The 25819-nt window shown below is 35.9% G+C and overlaps 1 protein-coding gene and 1 non-coding gene across 2 annotated transcripts; both read left to right on the forward strand.

Moving 5' to 3' along the window:
• Positions 1–1079: 1079 nt before the first annotated feature.
• On the forward strand, positions 1080–25674 carry LOC144448076 (nose resistant to fluoxetine protein 6-like). The gene is made up of 10 exons (XM_078138226.1): positions 1080–1377; positions 8689–8846; positions 9735–9822; positions 10647–10755; positions 12138–12283; positions 18253–18429; positions 19252–19345; positions 19792–19881; positions 23131–23284; positions 25438–25674. The coding sequence occupies exons 1-10, from the start codon at positions 1080–1082 to the stop codon at positions 25672–25674; spliced, it is 1551 nt and encodes a 516-aa protein (XP_077994352.1).
• On the forward strand, positions 19077–19150 carry Trnai-aau (transfer RNA isoleucine (anticodon AAU)). The gene has a single exon. It is a non-coding gene; the product is annotated as a tRNA-Ile (tRNA).
• Positions 25675–25819: the final 145 nt, after the last annotated feature.

A 25819-nucleotide genomic window follows, 5' to 3' on the forward strand; every position in this document is an offset into this window, starting at 1 on the left:
GTTTGACGTGTAAAACAGATTGATTGATTGATTGTGACTCTGTGAGTGAGTGACTGAGTGAGTGAGTGAGTGAGTGAGTGAGTGAGTGAGTGAGTGAGTGAGTGAGTGGGTGGGTGGGTGGATGGGTGAGTGAGTGAGTGAGTGAGTGAGTGAGTGAGTGAGTAACAGACCGACCGACCGACTAACCTGACTGACTGACTGACTGACTGACTGACTGACTGACTGACTATTTGTTTCTTTGGTTGGTTGGTTGGTTGGTTAGTCGTTCGGTCGGTCCGTCGGTCTACTGATTTGCTTTTCTAGTTTGCTTTTCTTTGCATATTAGGTAGATCAATTGATTGATTGATTGATTGATAAAATTTATGTAGGAACACTTATAGTTTAAGTCGACATGACAATGCCCGTACAACTATCTTTGTCATGTAATCAAGCACCCTTTATTCTAACGAATAACACAGAATTTGATAGGCAATGGACAATACATGACGCATTTTGTAAGACTAGCTCTGATTGGTTGGAAAACAATGACATTTGTTATCCCCATGGCGATACAAGATGACAGCTATCTACAATTGTGTATGCGTTCCAATCCATGAGAACCCTGTGTTGTCATGTGTATTTGTTCAGTGTCTGTATATTTTATCTTATTTAATAACTTTTTATGTACCGTTGCCAAGGCGTAATAAATAAATAAATAAATAAATAAATAAATAAATAAATAAATAAATAAATAAATAAATAAATAAATAAATAAATAAATAAATAAATAAATAAATAAACCCTCGATCCGAGATCCTCACCAAAGCCACATGATGCAAGTTGACTTTGCCAAAACGTGTGCGCTAGACAGAGCAGAGGGGTTACCCACTGTATAGTGCCCTCTATCGGTCGTCAAACATCTAGATGACCATATCTCAAAACAAACAAGACTAGGTGCTCTCGGTAAATCCTGAAAGGTCTTGACCCAATAGCGTTTATAGAAGGCACTGATATTTACATGGTCGTGGGTATTTAAACGCTCGATTCGGCCACTGGTGGCAATCTAGTACCGTCGTTAGTCCATGATAACTGAAGTCAGCATGTCTCTACCACGTCTTTCTTTCCTAGCTAAGACTTTAATTTTTCTTCTCATAACCAGTGCAACATTTGTCGATGCATATCAACATAGCTTCTACGAAGCGGTTAGAATTAAAGAAGCGCTTCTGTCAACTAATGGGCTACAGTTTGGTATCAACGATGAACTGGGGTCCAACGTCCTGCGAGGATGCCAGGAGCGGAACGACTGCGTGATAAAACACAGCGCGTCTGAACAATGTTACAACGACGTCCTGAAATTCGACAAAGACCTAAGTAACCGAGAAGTTTACGCTACACACAGTACGTACTTTCTACTTCAATATTATTTTCTTTAATTTCATTTACTTATCACTTTTTAATTGTAACGAACCAAAAAAAAAGAAAAAGAAAAAGAAATGGAATTATACCCATGTGAACAGAAATATTTATACACTTTTGTGTCCGACCCTTTTTCGGGTCTGCCGGTAAAGTCGTTTAAAAGGCTTCGTACCAAAATTTAGTCTCGATGACTTAGTAGTGAACCGGAACAGAGGAACATTATTTAGAACGTACGTTGGTTGTCAAACCGCAACTTATCAACACTTCGTATAGGGCATCAGATGTCACCTTTTAGTTATGCCTGGTATCTGTAGTTCGGTACTATCGTGGTGAAGGTATTACGTGTACTAAGTCATATCCATAATGCACCGCTCCAACTCAGTAACACTGTTGTATAACAATGTTAGACCAGCTATATTTTCAAAGCATTTTGTATGTTTTCCGTTGTACAGTTTCACTTTGATCTTGGCCACACTTGTACCGCTGTGGGGTCGGTGAGAACTCCGCTCCGATAAATTGATCGGGAACTCGTTAACAGCTTGTGTGTTCATTTTGACATGGGTGATGAATGCATAGACCCTCATGTAAACGTCAGAAATGTTACGACTATTGAATAAAGTATGCACTTTTCTGACAAAAATCCCAGTGGGTAGGACGAAAATCCCAGGGTGTAACTTACTATAAAGCCATAGAACACAACATGCTCTATCGTCAGAATTTGTCGTACAGTGTGTAACAAATTCCATATTTCTGCATTTTTAAATCAAATATGTTCATTATATATTCATAATTTTGACTGTCCCAAACAGGCAAATTTTACAAGGCAATAACTCAGCTAAATCTCGCTCGATTTTCAAGCTGTTTCCGCAGAAATTGTCGGCTTCCGGTTGAAAATGATGCGGTGCTGTTAAACAACAAAACACCGATAGTACCCGAAGAGGGATTTCGGTAGCTTTCGGTGTAACATTGCAAGCGCGAGAGACCCTTTTAGCGTACCCGAGGCGAGGATCGAGCTGTTAATCCCCAGATTAACACGTCGAACAATATCCATTACCAATCTGTCTTCTTACTTGTTTGTGCTAGAACACAATATAACTTTACAACTTTGTGATTATACCAGATTAGATATTCCACAGAGTCACTATCTTGAAGACTCTACTTAAAACTCCACCAGTGAAATGTAAGATTACACATAGGCACTTGTAGCACAGCTTGAGACAGGCTAAGAGATACAGTTGGTCGAACACTGTTGTAATGGCTTGCATGGTGAATAACTGATGAAGTGAGCAACTATTCTCAGATGAAGAAATCATTCTACTCTCAACGTCAAACGAAGCATAATCTGTAACCGAGTTACTGTTGTCGACCAAGTTAGTGTACATAATGCGTACCACGTCTATACGATATGAAAGTGCTCTTCGACTATTATGAATTTGTTTTCTTTAAAGTGGCACAAGCGCTGAGTTTAGAAGTTTTTTCCTCAAGTGAAAATACTTACATAAAACCTTGGCTAAACTATTCTAGTGATATATTATGTCGATGAATGCCTTCTATGACATTACCATTGTCTTCTGGCACTGTTAGAACAGTTGATTGCAAAGCAGGGATTTCCGCGACATTTTTCCATACGTATGAAAAATTACGTCATCAGCTCATGTATAGATTATATTTTGATACCAGGTTTGAGTTCAGCCAGTTTCAAGTGATGGCTACGTATGTTTCAATACGTAGGATAATGAGTGCCCTTTGAATATGCAGCAAACTGTTATTCTAACAAATGTATATATTTAGCTTGTGTACCTTTAATTAACAATACACAGAACACCTGGTCAGTTAATTAGCTACATCTATCACATGTATACATAAATAATTTCACACATTTCTCAGATCATCTTTGTGAAATAGTACTACGAATCATCAACTTTGAAACGATGGTGTTTGACTTGGCCCGTCTCCTAAGGGTTTTGGTCTGGGAATGGTGGTACGTTGTCGGAGTGAAAACTCCCAGAAGTAGAAATGGAGTGACCTGTCTTGCAAATTGACTCCAATCTTTGTTCATGATGGGCATCCTTTTGCCGTATATAGATATATGGCTACATTCGGTGATTCCTGTTAATATTTGCGGGTCTTATCATTTTTTCTAACACCCCTCTAAACGACTTCTAAATTTGTTGGAAAAGAGACAAAAGCGATGTTGGTTTTTTCCAGACTCCTCATACATGGCCGGGACGTTGTTTAAAATGATAAAAGTTTGTATCATCTCTGTATCTGCACGTTTTCTCCCTCGCAAGGTCGAATGCCGTGCCTTACACGATTTCAGCTAAATTTGGTTCTATGCTCACGTTCTGCAGCATTATCTTGATATATACCAAGGACATTGATAGGTTCATTATTTGCGAAAATGTTAGTGACCTGTAAAGGCCACTGCGAATCGAAGTTGACGAAACCCTTAGATTTATAGGCTGAATGATAGTAGAGAAATAATACAGTGAATATTAACTCCGCAAGTGTAACGTTTTCAAGCACACGTTGAGCAGAGGAGAACCAGTGACGTAGACGTGCGGTGTGATGGCGTAGAATAATCACCTAGATGTATAAACCTAGTCTTTTTCAAATTATTGAAACACACTCAATTTGGTTTAAGCAACGTATGAAATTTAATATTTACTTATGCCTATACAACAGTGAACATAGACTTTAAGATTAGTAAACCTATGGCCTATACATCGTACTGTAGCCTCATCAAAACAAGATTTCTCTTTTCTGTCTACAAATCGAGTAGTCACCACAAAAATCAGTGAGTCAATTCATCAATGTCATACACAAAAAGAAGTTTTATTTCACCACAAAAATTAATCATTCCAATCGATCAATCTTTCAACCAAATAATAATAATCAATCAATAAATCGATCAATCGATCGATCGATCGATCAGTCAATTACATGCTCGCTGGTCCCTGTGGTTGCAGATTATGGGAATGGTTTCAACGTAACAGAGTGCAATGACCTCTGATTAAAACGTCTAGGAAACACCACTTCTGATTCAATCAGAAAGAATTTGATTGGATCATTCCAAAATACAATGAAAAACGACTGACGCTGTAGTTGCTCGGATGACATGACGTGGCAATAATGGGAAAACTTACACAGTAAGACAGATATCACAGCTAAACCCTCCCCTCCCCCCCCCCCCATACACGATTGAAGAAATTTAAACTTTGAACACCTTCTGATATACTTTGGGATTTTATCTTGATGTTTTGCTGTTAAAAAATGCAACATTAAAAAAAACATTGATAATCATTATTGTCTTCTCACGCATGAAAAACATTACAAAAAAGTAAATAATTAAAAAATCTACCTACCCCACCTATTCTAAAACTGAGCGTAATCAGAACCACACAATTTTGTTAGGCCTGACCAAGTTATTTTCGTTTAAAGTTACACACTGTCTCCAACTGTCTTATTTGACTTGTAAGTTAACACATTTGAAAAAGTACACTATAGAAACAGGAGCTTGAACAAAATAGTATTCAATTTAAAGGAATGTTAATCGGATTCCCTATGGTTAGACATAAGTTTCTAGAATTCAGACAGGGTTAGATAAAACCACAGTTTATAGATTAAAAATCTAAAGCTGCATCACTAACAATTGTCTTAGTTCCCATTTGCACCAATTCAGATATCATGGATTTTTTGAGAAAGGAAATCACAATTTCATATTTTTTAGTATCAAAAAAACTTTTTGGTCTATTAAGACTTTTAATTTCCTTACTTTTTTATATAGTTTACTGATAAAAATACAATTCAAAAACGTTGGATAATAATTTTTTTTTCATTATTTTCAATTGTAAAGTGTAAGTTTTGAAAGAGATAACAAGCTTGAAGATTATGATGTAAAATTTATCACATTTGCTAAGAAAATATAAAATCCAACAGTAGATTAAGAGGTGTTACATTAGTTACGCATGCTATCCCTGACTTGGTATATAATAATAATTTATTCCACGTACAAAAAAAAAATGATTACAGAACAGAACAAAATGTCCTTATGTACAATAAACGTGTTATCTGGGAAAAGGGTGTGGAAGTAGCTGTTACACAACTAATCGAGTCCCCCCCCCCCCTCACAAAACTTATTGCACTCATCATTAATTTTGCCCTGTTTCAATCAAGAATATTTAAACGTGGTAGATGTTACATGGAAATACACTGAAATTACGAAATAAAATTAAACATGAGCTCTAGATCCCGAAATAACCAGACTGTAGACATTTTCTGCTTAAACCATGCGTAATACTTTGACCACGATAGTACCGAACTACAAATAGCAGGCATAACTACAAGGTGACATAAGAACACTTGAACATTGAAACAGAAAGTTGCACATATAGCATAGAAAGTTCAAATAATGTATACATTGTTTGTTTAAAAATGCTTCATCATTCACCCAAATTCATTATGTGTAGACTGTGGTACCATAATGAGTCCAACATGACGATAATAATCATCCCCACGTGTAAAAACAGGTGTTGTTTTATCTGATCCCTGCCCTTCTATGATCTAATGCTACAACAATTTTCTATTGTTTGTCCTTCATATCTTTCAGACCACTATGTTATTCTTAGAGTTATCTGAACTATAATTGTAACCCTGTACATGCTAACCAAGGGTCAATGATCTCTCTGTGCATAAGGTGTTTGCGGCCATGTTTCGATAAGTTTGTAGAATGACATCATTATCCAATAAAAGTTCTAATACTCAACATTCAACGTTCTTAGTCTATTTATGATATTTAGTTGTTCTAACTCTACGATTCAAAAGATAATTCTAGATAATTCTAGCCCTGTGTAAATCACTGTAATGTCTTTTAGTGATAACCTATTTAATTGATTGATTGATTGATTGATTGATTGATTGATTGACTGACTGACTGATTGCTTGCTTGACCAATCAATCGATTGATCGATCGATCGATCACTCACTCACTCACTCACTCACTCACTCACTCACTCACTCACTCACTCACTCACTCACGCACGCACGCACGCACTCACTCACACTTGTTTTGTTTTGTTTGTTTGTTTGCATAATTGCTTGTGTGTATGTATGTATGACGTACGTACGTACGTACGTACGTACGTACGTATGTATGTATGTATGTATGTATGTATGTATGTATGTATGTCTCTGTATGTGTTTTCCTGAGTCTGTCTGTCTGTCTGTCTGTCTGTCTGTCTGTCTATCTTTCAGTCTGAAAGCTTATACAATTCATTCGATATTTACCTCTCATCTATATGGGTTAGCTAAGGAATGTTATAGTCAGTTATTACACCCAGCACGTTTTGATAACACGTCAAAAGAAAAAAAACACCCACTGAAATCGTACTAACCTAGTTAGAAACAATCATGTTTACCGTCGAAGGTCGATGTTGATCGTTATTCTGGTCGGAATATGTCCACACTCATAGGAAGACACATCATGTCATGAAAATCAAATTTTATTATTGTTGCTTTCAAAACGCTCAATGTTATTGAGATAGTAAAAAAATCGAAAGTCAATTTTAATAAAATTCGGAATATACATTTTATGATTCTTCATTCCTAGTAATAATTCCAAGCCTCTATTTACAGCAATCGTGATTGTCTTGTTATAAGCTGATATGTTACAGAACTCAGTCTGGTTCGGGTTCGGGTTCGGGTTCGGGTTCGGGTTCGGGTTAGGGCGAACTTTTAAGAATGCCGAAAAATGGAACTCCGGCAAGTTGAGCTCAATAAAACTCGATCCGAATTCTTAAAACAATAGATAGCCTTGGGATAAATACTAACCAACACAGAAATCTTAAAGATGGGGCCGGTTATTTGTAACTTGCTAGAGTTGTGTATTTGGATGGGGTCCATGATTTTGGAAATCAACACTTGAAGCCTGGTGGGGGGCTCTTTTTGCAAACTGCAAATTGATAGGGATTACCACAAGGTCCGTGTCAGACCAATAGATGTTTACACTCGCTGTGCAATGCGTTAATTGGGCAATTAGCCTGTGAGTTTGTTCTAGGACTAGCACTCTCCTAATTAATACAAAGTCGGTAAACTCTGATAAGACTGCTGTGTAATAACGCTTAGGAAATAAGAAAAAAAAACAGTGAGAGGAAACAATAGTTATGGTGACAATATTTAAAATCTTATTTGAAATATAAAGAAAACAATATTAGAAATCCGGAATATCAAGAGAACAAAATTGATGATTTGTCCTTTACACTGTTGGATTATAAAGAGAGAGCACCTTGTAACCCTACAAATATCAAATAACAATATCAGAGTATTTATCAGTTTGATCTAGTAAAACGACTCTCAAAGCTGCATTTTCTGCAACTGGAATGCTTTTTCGAAACTGTTTTGTTAGATGCAATAACTTCCGCGTAATATCGTATCCTTGAACTATATTGCATCACCGGTAGGTAAATATAATCCTTGTAGCTGTATACAATGAGTAAAATCAAATTGAGTTTCCAGTCTGCATCCAAAAATCAGCGCCCTCAGTGGTGATAATGATTCCAACCTGATTCTGTACTACTTATGGATAATATCGACCACTGAATAAATGACCATTTTTAGTGAATACGTCTTTGAATTATTTGATGAAAAAATTTCAGAGTTACAGCTAGTGCAAGTTTAAATAGCTGTAACATCCGTACTGCGCACGCAGGAGGGGATACACAGTGTTTTAAATATACACATATATACTTCATGCGTACTCTTTCCTCAATAAGAAAGCAATTTATTATTTGGTATGTACTGTCTATGAATGACTAGCTTTGTAGTGGAGTAGCTAGCATTTTTCATTTTCTCTAAATAAGTTATGTGACCCCTTACTTCTAACGATAATTATCTATATTTTAGGTAGGCATTTAGCGGTCAAACATGTTTTGGTTATTGACGACATGTCCTGGTAGCAACACAGTGACTTACATTTTTTAGAACATGTCCCTTAAAGTGGTAATATGGAGAGAAACAATATGCGAAAAGTTTGTTTTTGTACGAACAGGAAGTAATTATAAGCAAACACAAGTAATCAAACTAATTTATGCATGGTGACGTTTCAATATCCGGGAACTGACAGATGAGTACGTGTGCAGGATTGGTTGTATTTAATCAGTTTATACAATAAGCAATTCCTGTATGTACATTTATGGATTTAAAAATTCGGAAATAGATAATCCACATGCCACTTTAATCCCTTTTGTAATACAAGATTAATATAACGTGTATTTCCTTTCCTTAAATTCCAAACAGTGATGGATGCCATGGGAAAATTTCCAGCTGGTCTAATTAAAGCCAACTTCAAGTGGATTGGGACACGGAGAGAATGTTTTGAAGCAACTCGTAAATATAGTAATATAACTGAATTTAATTCAGTATACTGTCTGGCTGGTTATAACATCCCTATTCCAGTAAGCATTTATACATTACAATTCAAATAATAAAACCTGGACCAAAATGTCGTCTGGCTAGACAGAAATCTTACTATTAACATTATTACATTTTATCGTCTGGCTCAACAAAATATTACCAACAATGCCACATTTTATCGTCTTGCTAGACAAACATCTCTCTTGGTAAGATTTTTGTTGAGCCAGACGATAAAATGTAGCACTGTTGGTAGATTTTCTTGAGCCAGACGATAAAGTGTAGCTATGTTGGTATATTTTGTTGAGCCAGACGATAAAATGTAGCACTGTTGGTAGATTTTCTTGAGCCAGACGATAAAATGTAGCAATGTTGGTAAGATGTTTGTTGAGTCAGACGATAAAAGGTAGCACTGTTGGTAAGATTTTTGTTGAGCCAGACGATAAAATGTAGCACTGCTGGTAAGAATTTTGTTGAGCCAGATGATAAACTGTAGCACTGTTGGTAAGATTTTTGTTGAGTCAGACGATAAAAGGTAGCACTCCTGGTAAGATTTTTTATGAGCCAGACGATAAAATGTAGCACTCCTGGTAAGATTTTTTATGAGCCAGACGATAAAATATAGCACTGTTAGTATTTAGAGTTTTGTTGAGCCAGGCGACGTGTTGTTTCAAGTTTCGCGATTATGATTTGATTCGATACATTTTGATGACACAGTCTAAATTGACTGGGACCAAATTTCCTGCAAAATTCAGTACACAAAATACACTCTATAAACTTACGAGCAAATTTGAACCAGTACAGCATAAACTGGGGTGGCTTAGTTCCCAAAGACATTGTCATTGAGACTGTGCCATTTTTGAATTACATATACCAGTGGTACTCCAAAAAATGAAATGTCACACAGTACTAATTTCTCATTTATGTCACAGAATTATACGCTTCCTATTGGCATATCAACGGCTATTTGTGTTCCTGATACATGTACAGAAGAAGATGTGGAAATACTCTTAGTTGAAGGTATGTATGTATGTATGTATGTATGTATGTATGTATGTATGTATGTATGTATGTATGTATGTATGCATGTATGTACGTACATTGTATGTACGTACGTACGTATGTATGTATGTATCTATGTATGTATGTATGTATGTATGTATGTATGTATGTATGTATGTATGTATGTATGTATGTATGTATGTATGTATGTATGTACGTACGTACGTACGTATGTATGTATGTATGTAGGTATGTATGTATGTATGTATGTATGTATGTATGTATGTATGTATGTATGTATGTATGTATGTATGTATGTATGTATGTATGTATGTGGCTGTCTTGCATGATGACTGGCTGGTTGACTGGCTAAATGATGAATGAATGAATGAATGAATGAATGAATGAATGAACGGACAAACGAACGAACAAAGGAATGAATGAATGGTTGATTGATTGATAGATAGACAAACAGACAGAGACAGACAGACAGACAGACAGACAGACAGACAGAACGATAGACATATAGATAGATATACATATATATATACTAGATAGATAGATAGACAGATAGATAGATAGATAGGTAGATAGATAGATAGATAGATAGATAGATAGATAGATAGATAGATAGATAGATAGATAGATAGACGAATAAGATAATAATTGGATCACTTAGTCAGTCAGTCAGTCACTCACTCACTCACTCACTCACTCACTCACTCACTCACTCACTCACTCACTCACTCACTCACTCACTCACTCACTCACTCACTCAGTCAATGACTGACTTGACATAGCTTGATGTATCAATGAATGAATATTATGTCTTAATTAAACAGGTATACTACCAACACCCCCACTAGTAGGAGCAGTCATGAATGAATTCGACTTTAGCTTTGTCCATTGTTCTTACCATGAGAGTTTGTCTACTGGTGCCATAGTTATGATGTAAGTTAATAATATATTATACCATATACACCGTGTACTGTTGAACAGCTTCTGGGAAACTTGATGATCAATGCGAACAAATATCGACAACCGTTGTGTGGGTCAAATTAACATCTGTCGTATTACAACCAATGTCACCAAACCTCGCTAAAACAATGCGTGTCACAGGTGGATTTTTATCTAATCGTTTCATGCAATATTGATAGCTGTAGTTTAGGATCTATCGACGTCTATGTCTTAGGTGCGATAGCACAATGTCGCACAAGTTCAATGAATCAACAACGTTCGTTTACGACAAAGCCCCTCAACCCCCCCCCCAAAAAAAACACAACAACAAACAAACAAACAAACAAACAAAAAAACAAAAACAAAAAAAACCAAAAAAACGAAAGTTCACAAAAAATGCGACATCAACCGTTTGTAAACCATGATGAAAATTGTAGTGAGAACACCACTACGATCGATGCAATGTAAAATCATGATCGTGAACATGAAGTTCCAACCTTCTGAACCTGTTTACTGAGATGATGGTAAACACATCAAAACACTACCGGAATCCCAGCACTGTTATCTCACATTAGAACTTTAGAAGTAATTCTTTTTATCGACTTATCAACATTTCACTAGTAAACGTGAACTTTTTCGAAATTTGGTTAAAAGTGCGAAAATGAGGTTAAGAAATCGTATTGATGCCAGACCCCCTCCCCTAAACGAACGGAGTTCGCTTATTGAGTTTGTGTGACATTGTGCGATCGTCCCCAAGATATTTGCTGCTACTGTTTAATGAAAACCTACTGTCAGCCAAACCAAGGAAAAAACAACGGCTCACCATGCAAAATTTGAAATCAAAGATCAAAATAAAAATGAAAATTATCCCATAATAACCGTCAAATTATATGTGAAAATAGAATATACAATATTATTGATTTCCACAAAAACAAGATATTGAACTCTAAAGTTTCTTTCTGGATGTCAAAAGGACCAAGAACAACCTTTCACAGAGTAACATTTGTAGAAATTACAATAACCACCTGAAATTCGTCCTCAAAGCACATTCCACCCTACGTTTTAGTATATTCTACTTGTTCACAATTCTATATACATAGAACGAGAAAACTGACTTTATACTGAGAACAAAAGCTGTGCGAACAGATTGAGATTTTTTTCTGTAATTGTAAAAGTTTTTATCGGATAATGTCAAAGTTTAAAGCTCTCCGTAACTTCTTAACTTTTACGAGGCCTTTCAGTCAAGAAAACGACACAATATAAGAATTTACATGGGGGGGGGGTACTATTGTTTGATGGTTTTTCATATTAATTGGTGAAATATAATTGTGTGAATGTGAATTGTATTGTCTGCTTTTCCTCTATTGAAATGATAGATGTATTGCTGGAGTCTTTGGATTCATTGTTGTGTGTGCCTCTCTCTACGAGTATTTTACAATAAATAACAGCAAGGGAAACCACAACTATGATATTACAGCAAACAATGAAGTAACAACCGAAGATATGAATTATGATAAACCATGTAAGTCAAACATTAAGTCCTTCTTAAACATTATCTTTGAAGATTCAGTTAATAGGACATCGTGCCCTGACTGATATTTGCTAAGAGGGGCGGATCCGGAAGCTGACTTCATACGTGTTCAGGTGTGTAGTTTTTGGTGCATATGATAAACCATGTAGGTCGTGTGTCCTTATTTAAATGTTAAAGATTTGGGATGTAGGACATCGTGCCATGACTGATATTTGCTAAGAGGGACAGAAGCTGAGTTCATACGTGTTCAGATTTGTAGTTTTTGGTGCATACGCATATGATAAATCACGTAGGTCGTGTGTCCTTATTTAAATGACATCTTTAAAGATTTGGTAATAAGTAGGACATCGTGCCATGACTGATATTTGCTAAGGGAGGCAGACGCTGAGTTCATACGTGTTCAGGTGTGTAGTTTTTGGTGCATATGATAAACCATGTAAGTCGTGTGTCCTTATTTAAATGTCATCTTTATAGATTTGGTATGTAGGACATCGTGCCCAGACTGATATTTGCTAAGAGGGGCACAAGCTGTGTTCATGCGTGTTCAGGCGTGTAGTGTTTGCTGCCTATGTTGCTGGAACGACATTATATATTTGAATGTGGTTTTCTTCAAGTATTCTCACTTGAATAAAAAGATTATAAACATACTGTGTCGTTTTTAAACCTCAAAGATACAAATGTAGTGTCATAAACATCTTCACGAACTTGTCTGTACAATCACACGAACAAATATTTCCTAAACACCAGCATTTTTTTTTTCTTTTTTTAAATTTTGAAATGACAATGATAAAATTTAATTTAATCTCCAAAACTATTCCACAAAAAGAAAACAAAGTAAAATAGGATATATAATACTATCATCTAAAATATAAAAAAATATATGAAAAATACAAATGACATCAAGCATGTTTTGCGAATAATCTAACAAATGTAAAAATATTATGTTCAAATTTGTTCATGAACATGTTAATTATGCAAATTAATAGAGGCAGATTTTACTAAAATATTGTCATAGAATGCGTCAACCATATATAGTATACATCTAAAAATATTATCTCTCAATTAAATCAGAGTTAAATATTAAGAAAATAACACATTTGTGACGTGATATGCAAATTGGGATTAATAGTATGCACGAATTTCGATGCTATTCATTTCTTGGCATAGTCTTATAAAATAAATGCAGCAATTCATTTTCATTTCAATTACAAATAATCACACACTGAGAAACATAGACACACATACCAACAGACGGACGGACGGTCGGACAGACAGACAGACAGACAGACAGACAGACAGACAGACAGACAGACAGACAGACGAAACCAAAACAAAAGCGTTTCCTCAGAAGTTAAATCAGAATTACTCTCTCCACTACTCCATTGTGTGTCTTTCGCTCACCATTTCCACAGTTTGTGTTTCTCTTCCCACCTACATTTCTGGTTGTTCAGTACTTCTCCTGATCTCCCCTTATATATTTGCATTGGACAAAATTCCTCTTCTACTATTTTCGACTATTTGTATTGTCTCCTACAAGTGAACGTGGATGTAGACATGGGCCGGTGGCCGGTAAATATATCGGCTACTTTTTATAAAGAAATTTTTTTTTTTTAAGAATTCTTTGTTTCAACCTCTATGTATCCATTGTAGGACAGATTCACGGGTTTCCCTTATAGAGATTACCACCTAATGTTACCTGTTGATTATGAAATTAGGTACATCCCTAGCCTGGTTAAGTAATCGTATTATTTTCAATTATCAGAGATATACAGCCGTATCATAATCAGTAAAGTCACGATCTACTTGTCAACTAAAATTAGAAATACACTTTACTGATTGTGACCTTATTGTATTTGCTTAAAGTATAAGGATACAAAATTCAGTTTTATGTACGGTGAACATCTTCTGATCAAAACATTGTCTACAAATCACAAGAAAAAACATTTTCCTGAACACCTGAAATGTTTTTGTTTTTTTCTAAATACTTCTTTAATTTCAATGTATGGTAAACTGTTTCATATTTAATTTTTTCATTGAAGTTATACAAATAATACTACGTAATCTTTCAAAACCTGTCTAGACAAAGTAGGATATGATATGCAATGCTATTAATAGAGACACGAGTTTCAACAAGTAAACATGTTTATTTACGGTCAAACATGTTCAACGACCTTTCAATTTAAATGGAAAGCAAATGTTTCATAATAGTGTGTGCGGTCATCCAACCTTTTATGAAGGTTTATCATCCAAAACATAAAAAATATATTATATAAATTATGCAAATGAATACACATTTCACTAAAATGAGCCATGTACTAGTAGTATACATCTACCCAGTATTATCGCTTTTAATTAAATTAGTGTCATGATATAAAGAAAATTGTACCATGCACGAGTTGAACAAAAATATGGAATATATACTCTTGTCGTTCTACGTCACGACAACCCGTGTCTACGTCACTGGTTTTGCAGTGTTTAATATATGAGTCAAAACGATCCAAATCGCCATTGTTTTTCCTCATTTTTACATAAATTATGCTTCTATAGGAGTCATAATTTTATTATTGCTCAGTTTGCCTTCATTCAGCTGGAAAATACTCTTCACCTTAGGGTCTGTCACTGTAAATCGCTAGACTCGTAGTGACAAGGCCCCTTAGGTCACTCAAATTTTCCTCAGCTGAAAGAAGAAAGTATTGGGGAATAATATCTAATGAATATATGTATTCGTATTTATATATGACAACTTTAAACATTTTCAACCACCTGCAATTGCATTCAAGCTTTAAGAAACACTGCCCTGGACATTTGAGAAAATATTTCTTTTATTTCAATGTAATGGATGGTAATCTGTTACATGATATTCAATATTTTCATTAACAATATTGTTGTACAAATAACAAAGTTAATCTCTAAAACAAATCCAGACAGAATAAGATAAAGTGCACTATGCGATGCTTTTTGTAATCAGATATGAGACGATACAGATATAAATAAGTACAAATATGTTGGTATTATGATAAAAACAAAGATTATATGTATAGTGTAACAACAGATTGAGGTCGTCAACTTTTATATCAGGTGTAAGAAGAAGAATTTGTACATTTCCTAACAGGTTCATTTATCTCTAAAATAGTACAAGTCACTGTGAATAGCGAGGCTTTATCCAGACTGTGACGCTTCGGTTCGTCTAAATACGGACATCGATCACAGAATGGTGTTACGTTGTCGGGTGAACAGTATACAAAATGATATGTCTGTAAATTGGCGGCAACCTGTATCCCTGGTCCGAATACATGATGGGTCATTCTCACAAACCAAAGTATTAGTTTTCCGTTGACACAATCTTTTGTAAGGTGCCGTAAAGAGGCCTGTAGTTTTTACGACGATATCAATTAATGATGGCTACCTTTTTTATTTTTAAGAATCGATGCATTATTCCTATAAACACATTTTCCGGTGTATTAGAATGGTGTTGTTTATATATGCTTTATTGTACTATATTGAAGTTTTCTTTTTGTGCATGCCTTAAACAAAACATAATATTACTGCCTACCATGTGTCCTTTACATAAGAAAAAACTGTAAGGTGCCTTTATTAATCACGAGGGGGAGGGCCGGGGAAATTAGTGGATGGGTCACTTTTGTACAAATCAGTCCTCGGGGAGGGACATATTTTAGAAAATGGAAATAAGGGGTGGGTCACATTTTATCTTTATTTATTTGTATGTAAGTTTGCATTATTTTGTTATTTTGGACTGATCCCACCACTGCCACCGGTTCTAAAACCTACTACTACCACATTCCATCACTGCCACCACTGTAAAGTACCATATACAACCCCATCAATCGGCCATATTTTAATAATTAGTTTGAAGTTGAATTACTTGATTCATGAAATTTGATAATTTGCAATTTTGCCAATCGAATTGCAAGATGTGAGTTAGTTAAACATACTAATCAGTTTTGTTCTTCGCCATCATTTCTGAAGTTTCTTCATTTTTATTTTGGATTCGTAAAAATGAAGCTCCTTTAATCGATATGGATATATTTGGTGGTCGAAAGAAAAATAAATACATTGAATTTGTTGTGGTCGAAATGCAAGGTTTAGAAAAAGAATTACAATTCTAAGACTCTTTGGGTGAATCGATTTAAAAGGGTAGTCGATCGAATTGACGGGGTTATTACGATACACGGTAATATCATAACATATTCAGTGGAATGCAGTGAATTAACTGTTGTTATTGGTGTGAGGAGAGGAGCAGGTCTTACAGTAGAAAGGGGAGAACAGGGTTACAAGGTATTGGGGATAATGTGGAGGGAGTGGAGATGTTGGCCCTAGTCCTGATGTCGTCACTTGTACGCTCATCTAGTATGTGGGAGTTCTGACATTCAGTCCAGCCAATGACATCCAAACGCACGCATTGGTTTAATACAAATATAAGCTCACTGTGGTGGTAATACTAATAGTGGGAAGCAATAAATGCCTTTAAAAAAACTATCAATGAGGTGGGATGGAATCTTACTGCAGAAAAATTCCCTGTCTCTGATAGGATTCGAACCCAGGACCTCCTCACTACTAAACATTTTCTTTCTTTTACTAAACTTGAACACAAAAGCTATGCCACGGGGAAATGGTATTGATTTTCATTGAAATATTTGAACAGGAAAGGGTCTTATCTTAGAGAAAAGAAATTGAGGGAGGGCCATTTATTAGCACAACGGACTAGGGAGAGGGTAACATTTTATGCAACAGACCGAGCTTGATTCCCCTGTAATTATTGAAGGCTCCCCTGACTGATATTTGCTAAGAGGGGCACAAGCTGAGTTCATACGTGTTCAGGTTTGTAGTTTTGCTGCATATGCATATGATAAACCACGTAGGTCGTGTGTCCTTATTTAAATGTTATATTTAAAGATTTGGTATGTGGGACATCGTGCCCAGACTGATATTTGCTAAGAGGGGCACAATCTGAGTTCATACGTGTTCAGGTGTCTAGTTTTTGCTGCATATGCATATGATAAACCACGTAGGTCGTGTGTCCTTATTTAAATGTTATATTTAAAGATTTGGTATGTAGGACATCGTGCCCAGACTGATATTTGCTAAGAGGGGCACAAGCTGAGTTCATACGTGTTCAGGTTTGTAGTTTTTGCTGCATATGCATATGATAAACCACGTAGGTCGTGTGTCCTTATTTAAATGTTATATTTAAAGATTTGGTATGTGGGACATCGTGCCCAGACTGATATTTGCTAAGAGGGGCACAATCTGAGTTCATACGTGTTCAGGTGTCTAGTTTTTGCTGCATATGCATATGATAAACCACGTAGGTCGTGTGTCCTTATTTAAATGTCATCTTTTAAGATTTGGTAATAAGTAGGACATCGTGCCCTGACTGATATTTGCTAAGAGGGGCAGAAGCTAAGTTCATGCGTGTAGTTTTTGCTGCATATGTTGCTGTAACGACATTATATATTTGAATGTGGTTTTATTCAAGTATTGTCATTTGAATAAAAAGATTATAAACATATTGGGCCGTTTTTAAACCTCAAAGATACAAATGTAGTGTCTATGTATCATAAACATCTTCACGAACTTAAAACTGATTGTTTTTCATTGAAATATTTGAACAGGAAAGGGTCTTATCTTAGAGAAAAGAAATTGAGGGAGGGCCATTTATTAGCACAACGGACTAGGGAGAGGGTAACATTTTATGCAACAGACCGAGCTTGATTCCACTGTAATTATTGAAGGCGCCCTTTATTGTTATTCAAGGGGATATGCGATAACACGGTGTAGAAGCAGTAATGTGTTGTTTTGTTTAGTTTTACAGAAAAAATATCAGTTCATTAGATTAAAAACTAAGAGATATTATTTTTTGAATATACGTAATTTTTTATACTCGTAAGCTGTCATTTGTCAGCAATTAAATTCAGTAACCCATTTTTTTGTCCCTCTAGCGGTGTGGAAGGAACTACTTTTGTCTTTCTCCTGCGTTAGTAACGGATCACGTATCCTTGACCAACGTATTGATGATCATGGCGACGACGCAATGACTTCACTGTATGGCCTAGGTGTGCTCACCATGTGGTGGGTGCTACTGGGTCAAGTATTTTACTTTCACTATCGATTTATGAGTAAGTGTATTTCTTATATTATATTATATCAATCTTTCTGTCACAGATTCAATATACTGTTTTTGATGTTTGATAGCATTTTAATTGCAGGATAGACAGAACGAGCAGAATAAACTGTAACAGAAAAAGCGTGTAATGTTGCAACACTCATCGTCGAAAGAGGGCGTCCTTTCATGACTGTAACTACAATTTGATAAATTTAATAAACTGTAAGGCTAATAAAATATGTTTGGTTCCGGTTACCTGATCCCACCTAGTTTCTCACTGCCGACCCTAACATTTTTTACATATTCGAAAAAAAATAAAATCGAGAAAAAGTTTCGCGAAAAATAGTGGATGCGGGAAACTGACATCAAAAGACAATATAAAACTATTTTGTCCAATCTGTAATGGTTGTACATCTGATGAGAAGAAACCAATAACACAGAGACCATATGGAAAACAACTGAAAACATAACTACCAGAACTAGACACTCACACGTGAAAAAAAAATCTACCTACCCCACCTATTCTAAAATTGAGCATAATCGGAGCAACGTAACCGTAATTTTGCTGTTGTTTTGTTGCTCCTAATACATAGAAATAGGATATTTTTTTTTTTTTTTTTCGGGCTTGAATATGTAATGAGATGTACTTTACCGACATGTGGCCGGTTAGCTCAGTTGGTTAGAGCGTCGTGCTAATAACGCGAATGTCGCGGGTTCGAGCCCCGTACTGGCCAATGGACTATTTCTGTTGGTGAAAAACGAACTATTATTTTTAGAATTATGAAAAATGAAAAACGGGTAATATAATGTATAATATTCTTACTTTAAAACATAGGTAACTTCTTTGATATTGATGTGATCTTGGCTACTATCATGGCACAAGCTACAATGAACTACAGATATGCAGAGGACACATTCTTTATCCTTAGGTAGGTATGAGTTCTATAGGGTGGCAGGATTACTGGTAAATACTGGTAAAAAAACTGATAAATGTCAACGTTTATATATATGTGCATACTAATTGGGTATTTTAAACAAATTATGTGTTATTCTCCAACTATATTGTGCTTCGTTCAGCAAAGGAAAATATCAGTGGCCTGAGGGACCTTGTCACATTGAGTCGGAGACGAGTAGTGACAATACCCTTTATAGTATTGTTGGATAGAATGAATGAATGCACAGATATACCTCACAGTAGACAAGTTGGACCCAAATTGCAGTGTCATATTTCAAGATCACAAGTGTACTTACGGAAAAAATATGGTTCTCTGTTTGAATATATTACCGCCTAACCATGTGATTAGTTTTATTATAGGTTGCCGCTAGAAAAGGTCTTGCTTTGTACACACTGAATCTTGTTTATTTTCCGTTGCAGTGGTCTGTTGGTGACCTACTATCCTTTGAGGAGATTAAGTGAAACTGGTAGTTATAACTGGGTATATTTCTACATTCACCGACTATGGAGGTAGGGATATTATTCACGTTGTGTCGCATTGTAAGAAGTTGAGTACTTGCCGTGTATTGTGGGGGTGTATTGCCACGTTGTATTGTATTGTGTTGTGTTGTGTTGTGTTGTGTTGTGTTGTGTTGTGTTGTGTTGTGTTGTGTTGTGTTGTGATGTAATGTAAAGATTTTCATCATATACCATATCATATCATATCATATCATATCATATCATATCATATCATATCATATATCATAACATATATCTACATCATATAATGTAATATCACATATCATATCGTATCTATATCATACATCTATATCATATCACATCGTGTCATATATCATATATCATATATCATATCATATCATATCATATCATATCATATATCATATCATATAATATTATACATAGCATATCATGTCATATATCATATCGTATCTATATCATATCATATATATTATATATCGTATCACTATGTCAATATGGTTTTGTATAAAACGTGTATATCTTGTAGTCAATTTCGAATGTGTTTGTCATAAGCAAATGCATGATAGTCACTGCAGGCCTGTGTGCTTCATGTTGTATCACAGGGGGCAAGACTTTCTCTACTTTACTGGATGACTATAGATAAAGTAGAGGAATGAATTGTCTGTCTGTCTGTCTGTCTGTCTGTCTGTCTGTCTGTCTGTCTGTCTGTTTGATTGCTTGTGTGTTTGCTTGCTTGCTTGCATGTGTGTGTGTGTGTGTATGTTTGTTTGTTTGTTTGTCGGTGCGTTTTTCGGAAACGTAAAAAAATAAGCCTGATGTCTTTGTTTTGTACTTAAGAATTTTTGTATAAAACTTCGGTAGCATTATAACGTGTGACATCGCAGCATTGACAAACCTACTTCATTCTTTGTTTCGACATTAGGATTACAGTGCCATATTTCTTGGCATTCTTCGCCTATATATATCTTATGGATTACCTGTGCAATGGATCATTCCAATATTATCTCATACAAGATTTACAGCCATGCTATGAATACTGGTGGACATTTGTACTCTATATAAACAATCTGGTTCCATTCCCAGGAAATTCAAGTTCATCGGTAAGCCATATATAAACGTTTTGTTTCACAGCTACAGTAGCAGTCTGGATGCAAACTGTGGTCTAACCATAGTCTGGACAAAGTCCCCTCGATCAGCACAAAAAGATGTCATCCAACCAGTGAACCCCAACTGTTATAGTGACATAAACAGTGTATAAGTAGCATCCTGAGCTGACAAATATACCATATTTTGGATATTAAATAAGTGCCCCAATAAACACTAACTTTATGAGGGACTGTGTTATTGGTTAGAATTTTGTGATTGATTAACAAAGACATGACGTTAATGACTATGTGGGTGGCTGTGGATGAATTTTAAATTGCATCTCAGGACTTCTAGAGCAACAGCTTTGATTAGACTGAGAGTGAAGATATAACGATACTGTAAAGGAACTGGACTACTGCACTAGCTATAGCTGTAACTGGACCACTTTTTTTCCGAAATTGTTAACGATGACTTACTCATAGTATCATACATTCTGAACAGCATGGAATCATCTGTGGGTAAACATATATGTATAGCTGTACACATGGTATAATCATGGTACAGTAAACCCCATCAATAGATATTTGGGTCCGCACCCTTATATCAGCGCCCAAATGCGATCGCAGTTTCTACCTGTTACTTTATACTACCTATGGTCCCATAATTAACAGGTCTAGCAGGAAGGAAATACAACTGTAGTCAATTTGATCACATGACTAATTTGTTTCAACTAAATACGCAAATACATTTGATGGCTATTTCCATCTATATCTCATTAATTATGTTATTTATTTATTTATTACAGTGTACACCATGGTTCTGGTTCATGGCTTGCTTGGTACAATTCTATCTCATTTCTCCCCCAATCATATATTTACTCCACAGGTGAGTACAATAATTGCATAAATTAACAATAAATAAATTAATTAATTACTATTTCTATTAAAAATAATTGGTAAAATAAGGTAAAATAAAAATGAACGATTAGCCGACATCTACATCGGTTTTCAATCAGATTGGTATTGATATCGATCTTTTTTAATTTCGGGAAATCTGAAAACGCTCACAGTAATTAAGTTTTGCATGTGTTGAAGCTGCCCTAAAATACACTTAACTTAGTTTGTCTTTGGATACACAAGAATTCGTAGAGATTTCAACCTATTTATCTTTCTGTCTTAGGAATTCTACCGTGGGACTAACTGTCATCATTATTTTGATTGGTGTATGTGTGGCTTGCACCACCTCTCTCGCCGACATCTACAATGTCCCAGTTAGCGTCTCACAAATATTCAATGGGTAGGTGAATTACCGAGCTCGAGTGAGGGCGCTAACACGTCTCGTTACGGTACATATATAACTAGAGCTTTAGGAGATCTATTGAAAGAAGGAGACTGGCACATGTAAGCAAACTAAGATGGAGACAAAAGAAACGGCAAGATGAAGAGAAGAGTATATGTCTAAAAGCGTACACACAGATATATTGGTGGTGTGATTCAAATAGAACAGTTGGACAGTCAGACACTAGACTTGCTAAAGTCTCCAGGCATTTTTCAATCATTATTTAACCAGTTTCTTTTTAAAACACAAGTATATTCTTTTGTGTCACCTTAAAGTGGAACAAGCTGAGATTATAAGCTTTTTACTCAAGTGTAAATACTTAAATAAAACCATATAATGTTAAAGCTGATGCATGTCTTATAATATTACGGTTGTCTTCTGGCATTGTTAGAACAATTGATTGTATAGTAGGGATTTTCTGAACATTTTTTGATACGTATGATAAATTACGTCATCAGATTGTTCAAGAGTTATATCAACATACATTGTACTAGGTCTGAGTTCATCAGTCAACTGCAAGTAGTGGTTAAAAGTGCTTCAGTAAATTCAGTAATTTTTAATATGCAGCAAAATCTACGCTCCACAGTACCATTTAAATAAGCAGAAAAAGCTACCCCCAAATACATATAAACTCAGCTTGTGCCCCTTTAAACATATTTCTCGAGGGACTGGTGCCAGTCCACCGTCAGACATAAAAATGAACAAAAACAAACAAAATGAAATTTGAGGGAAACTAGACTCTAAACTTGAACACTGGATATATTATAATGTTGTCAAATATATCTCTTTATTTGACTTTTAGTTTATCATACTATATGTATATGAATATTAGAACTCTCTCCTGTTGAAAAATAGGTACTTGGATCCTGTTGGAGACCCGGAAGGAACGTCATCGGCTACGGATGACCATATTGACACCAAACCTTACACTAGAATGACGCCATATTTAGTAGGGATGGTTGTAGCATACCTGATTGTGAAATATGGAACCAAAGTCAAAATAAATAAGGTAAGATACTATGATGTGAGAGAGAGAGAGAGAGAGAGAGAGAGAGAGAGAGAGAGAGAGAGAGAGAGAGAGAGAGAGAGAGAGAGAGAGAGAGAGAGAGATGGACAGACAGACAGACAGACAGACAGACAGACAGACAGACAGAGAGGGGGGGTTTGAGATAATACCACATTGGCACAAACACATACAGATTCGACAATCTTAAGCACACAGGGACAAACTAAAACTATAACTGTTGTATGTGGTACATTATGTACAAATGGGTGAAAGCATTGCCATGGTGATGGGGATGTAATCAACTTCATAGGGAAAATACTGTACTTTCCCTAAATTTACACTGCCAGCATGAAAGTCGACCACAATAAAATGATGCACAGGTTTCACTGAACATTCTGGAGGATGAACGTGTTACCACTTGGGGGGGGGGGGGGGAATGAGTAAATACGCCCTGTACAGTTAGTGTCTACAGGTCATACTATTAAATACTTCTAGTTTGTTTCTTTCTTAACTAAACTATGTAAAGTGGGGTAAATGGCTCAATTAAATATGCCATGCTGGATATGAAAAATGAAGAAGAAGAATGCATATGATATACATATTATGGGGGTGGGGGTATCAACATGTAAGGAAAGCACAATCACAACTCCACATACACTCCACAATCAATCATGGCAATGATTAATACTTTCAGCATCTGTCAAGTATTTCATAGACAGGCCATATAAATGTAAAGTCCATTCAACAACAGTTGATTAATTAATTAGTTGATTAATGATATTAGTAATTAGTTAGATAACTAATGAAGTGTGATTTCCTTTTTCTTAATCAGCTAGTAGCCGTTGTATGGTGGGTCATATCAATCTTCATGGGGTTAGCTATCGTGTATGGCTTATACTGGACTTACCATGGTGTTGTGCTGTCAAAATCCCTAACCCTATTTTACCATTCATGTTGTAAATTCGGATACTCCGTTGCTCTTGGTTGGATGATGTATGCATGCATCACTGGCAATGGTGGTAAGGCAAATGTCATTTTTTGTGAAATACATTTCTTCGTCTCATTTTTGGCTGTCAAGTTATATATTTAAGCTTAGCCTCTAATTTTGATTCACTTCAATACTCTTTTCGTCATTTAATCGCAATTGCTGTCATTTGAATGATGGAAAAAATTGTTCTTCTGTCCACAGGTCTAATTCATCGATTTCTGGCATGGAGGTTTTGGAGACCTTTGTATAGAATGAACTTTGCTGTGTATCTAATGCATGCATTTGTATTTAACTCATTTATTATGAACTCAGATACATTAATGCACCTTAGCTTTGCCAATATGGTAAGTAACATTATTCCGTGGACGAATCATATTTAAAGTTTTCTATTCATACAAGGTATTTTAAGTCTTTCATTCTCATTTATCTAGTCTATATTTTAATTCTGGACATTGTTTGCTATTTATGATTCTCTTCCATCAACAGAAACACCACCAAAACACCAAACACCACCACCACCACCACAACAACAACAACAACCACCACCACTGTCATCATCATCATCATCATCATCATCATCATCATCATCATCATCATCATCATCATCATCATCATCATCATCATCACCACCACCACCACCACCACCACCACCATCATCATCATCATCACCACCAACACCACCACCACCACCACCACTACCACCATCACAATCATCAACACCACAATAACAACCACTTTGATCATAATCATCATCATCATCATCATCATCATCATCATCATCACGTCATCGTCATCATTCTTCTCACATTTCATTCAAGGTGTTGATTCCATATTAGATAACAGCATCTATTTAGCGAAAACCTGACCTACCTAATTGCTGGATCTGTGACTTCATTCGCTACACTCATCATTATCCACATACTCTCAGATCCAGTGAGTAGATGGGCTAGAGAAAAACAAATTCAATTATTTATTTTTGAGAAGCTCTGCAGTTTTTCTCTGCTTATCCAATTGCCAATCTACCTGCCCATCAGCTGTCTCTCTCATTATGTGTACCCCACCTGAATAATAATTTGTGTGTCTCGTGTCTCACCTTCAATACTACTTGCCTGATATTGTGTCTGCTTCTTTGATAACAAATTCACAATTTTCCGTTTCTTTTATCCAGACATACATATACATTCCTCACCTGGCCTTCTCGTATTTTGCTGGTTTCGTATTTGCCTTGGTAGTGGAGAAGCCAATGCTTCGGATAGAACGTACACTTGTTAAGAAATGGTATTCAAATGCGAAACCCACAGAAGAGATAAAAGTATCACAGGAAACGGAAATCAGAGGAGACGTGTCAAAGGTCAACGAAGGGAGCGCAACGTCACATCACTACGACTCAGAACAAGAGCTGTAGAAGAAATAGACACGAGATCCAAAACCTTCGAAAACACAGTATGATATAATAGTGAACACATATTGCCTGGTCATGAGGGCTATAGCCGAGCCGAGGGACTGTGAGTTACCAGAATCACATGCTATTTCCCGAGGCCAAAGGCCGA

This window comes from Glandiceps talaboti, chromosome 17 (genome assembly GCF_964340395.1).
Source record: "Glandiceps talaboti chromosome 17, keGlaTala1.1, whole genome shotgun sequence".
Taxonomy (NCBI): domain Eukaryota; kingdom Metazoa; phylum Hemichordata; class Enteropneusta; family Spengelidae; genus Glandiceps; species Glandiceps talaboti.

Excerpts from the sequence above, each read along its gene's own strand:
- LOC144448076 (XM_078138226.1), top strand. The coding sequence starts at position 1,080 with ATGTCTCTACCACGTCTTTCTTTCCTAGCTAAGACTTTAATTTTTCTT. Across the intron at positions 9,823-10,646 it reads GGAAATACTCTTAGTTGAAG|GTATACTACCAACACCCCCA; the intron begins GTATGTATGTAT and ends TTAATTAAACAG. Across the intron at positions 19,346-19,791 it reads GACACATTCTTTATCCTTAG|TGGTCTGTTGGTGACCTACT; the intron begins GTAGGTATGAGT and ends TTTCCGTTGCAG.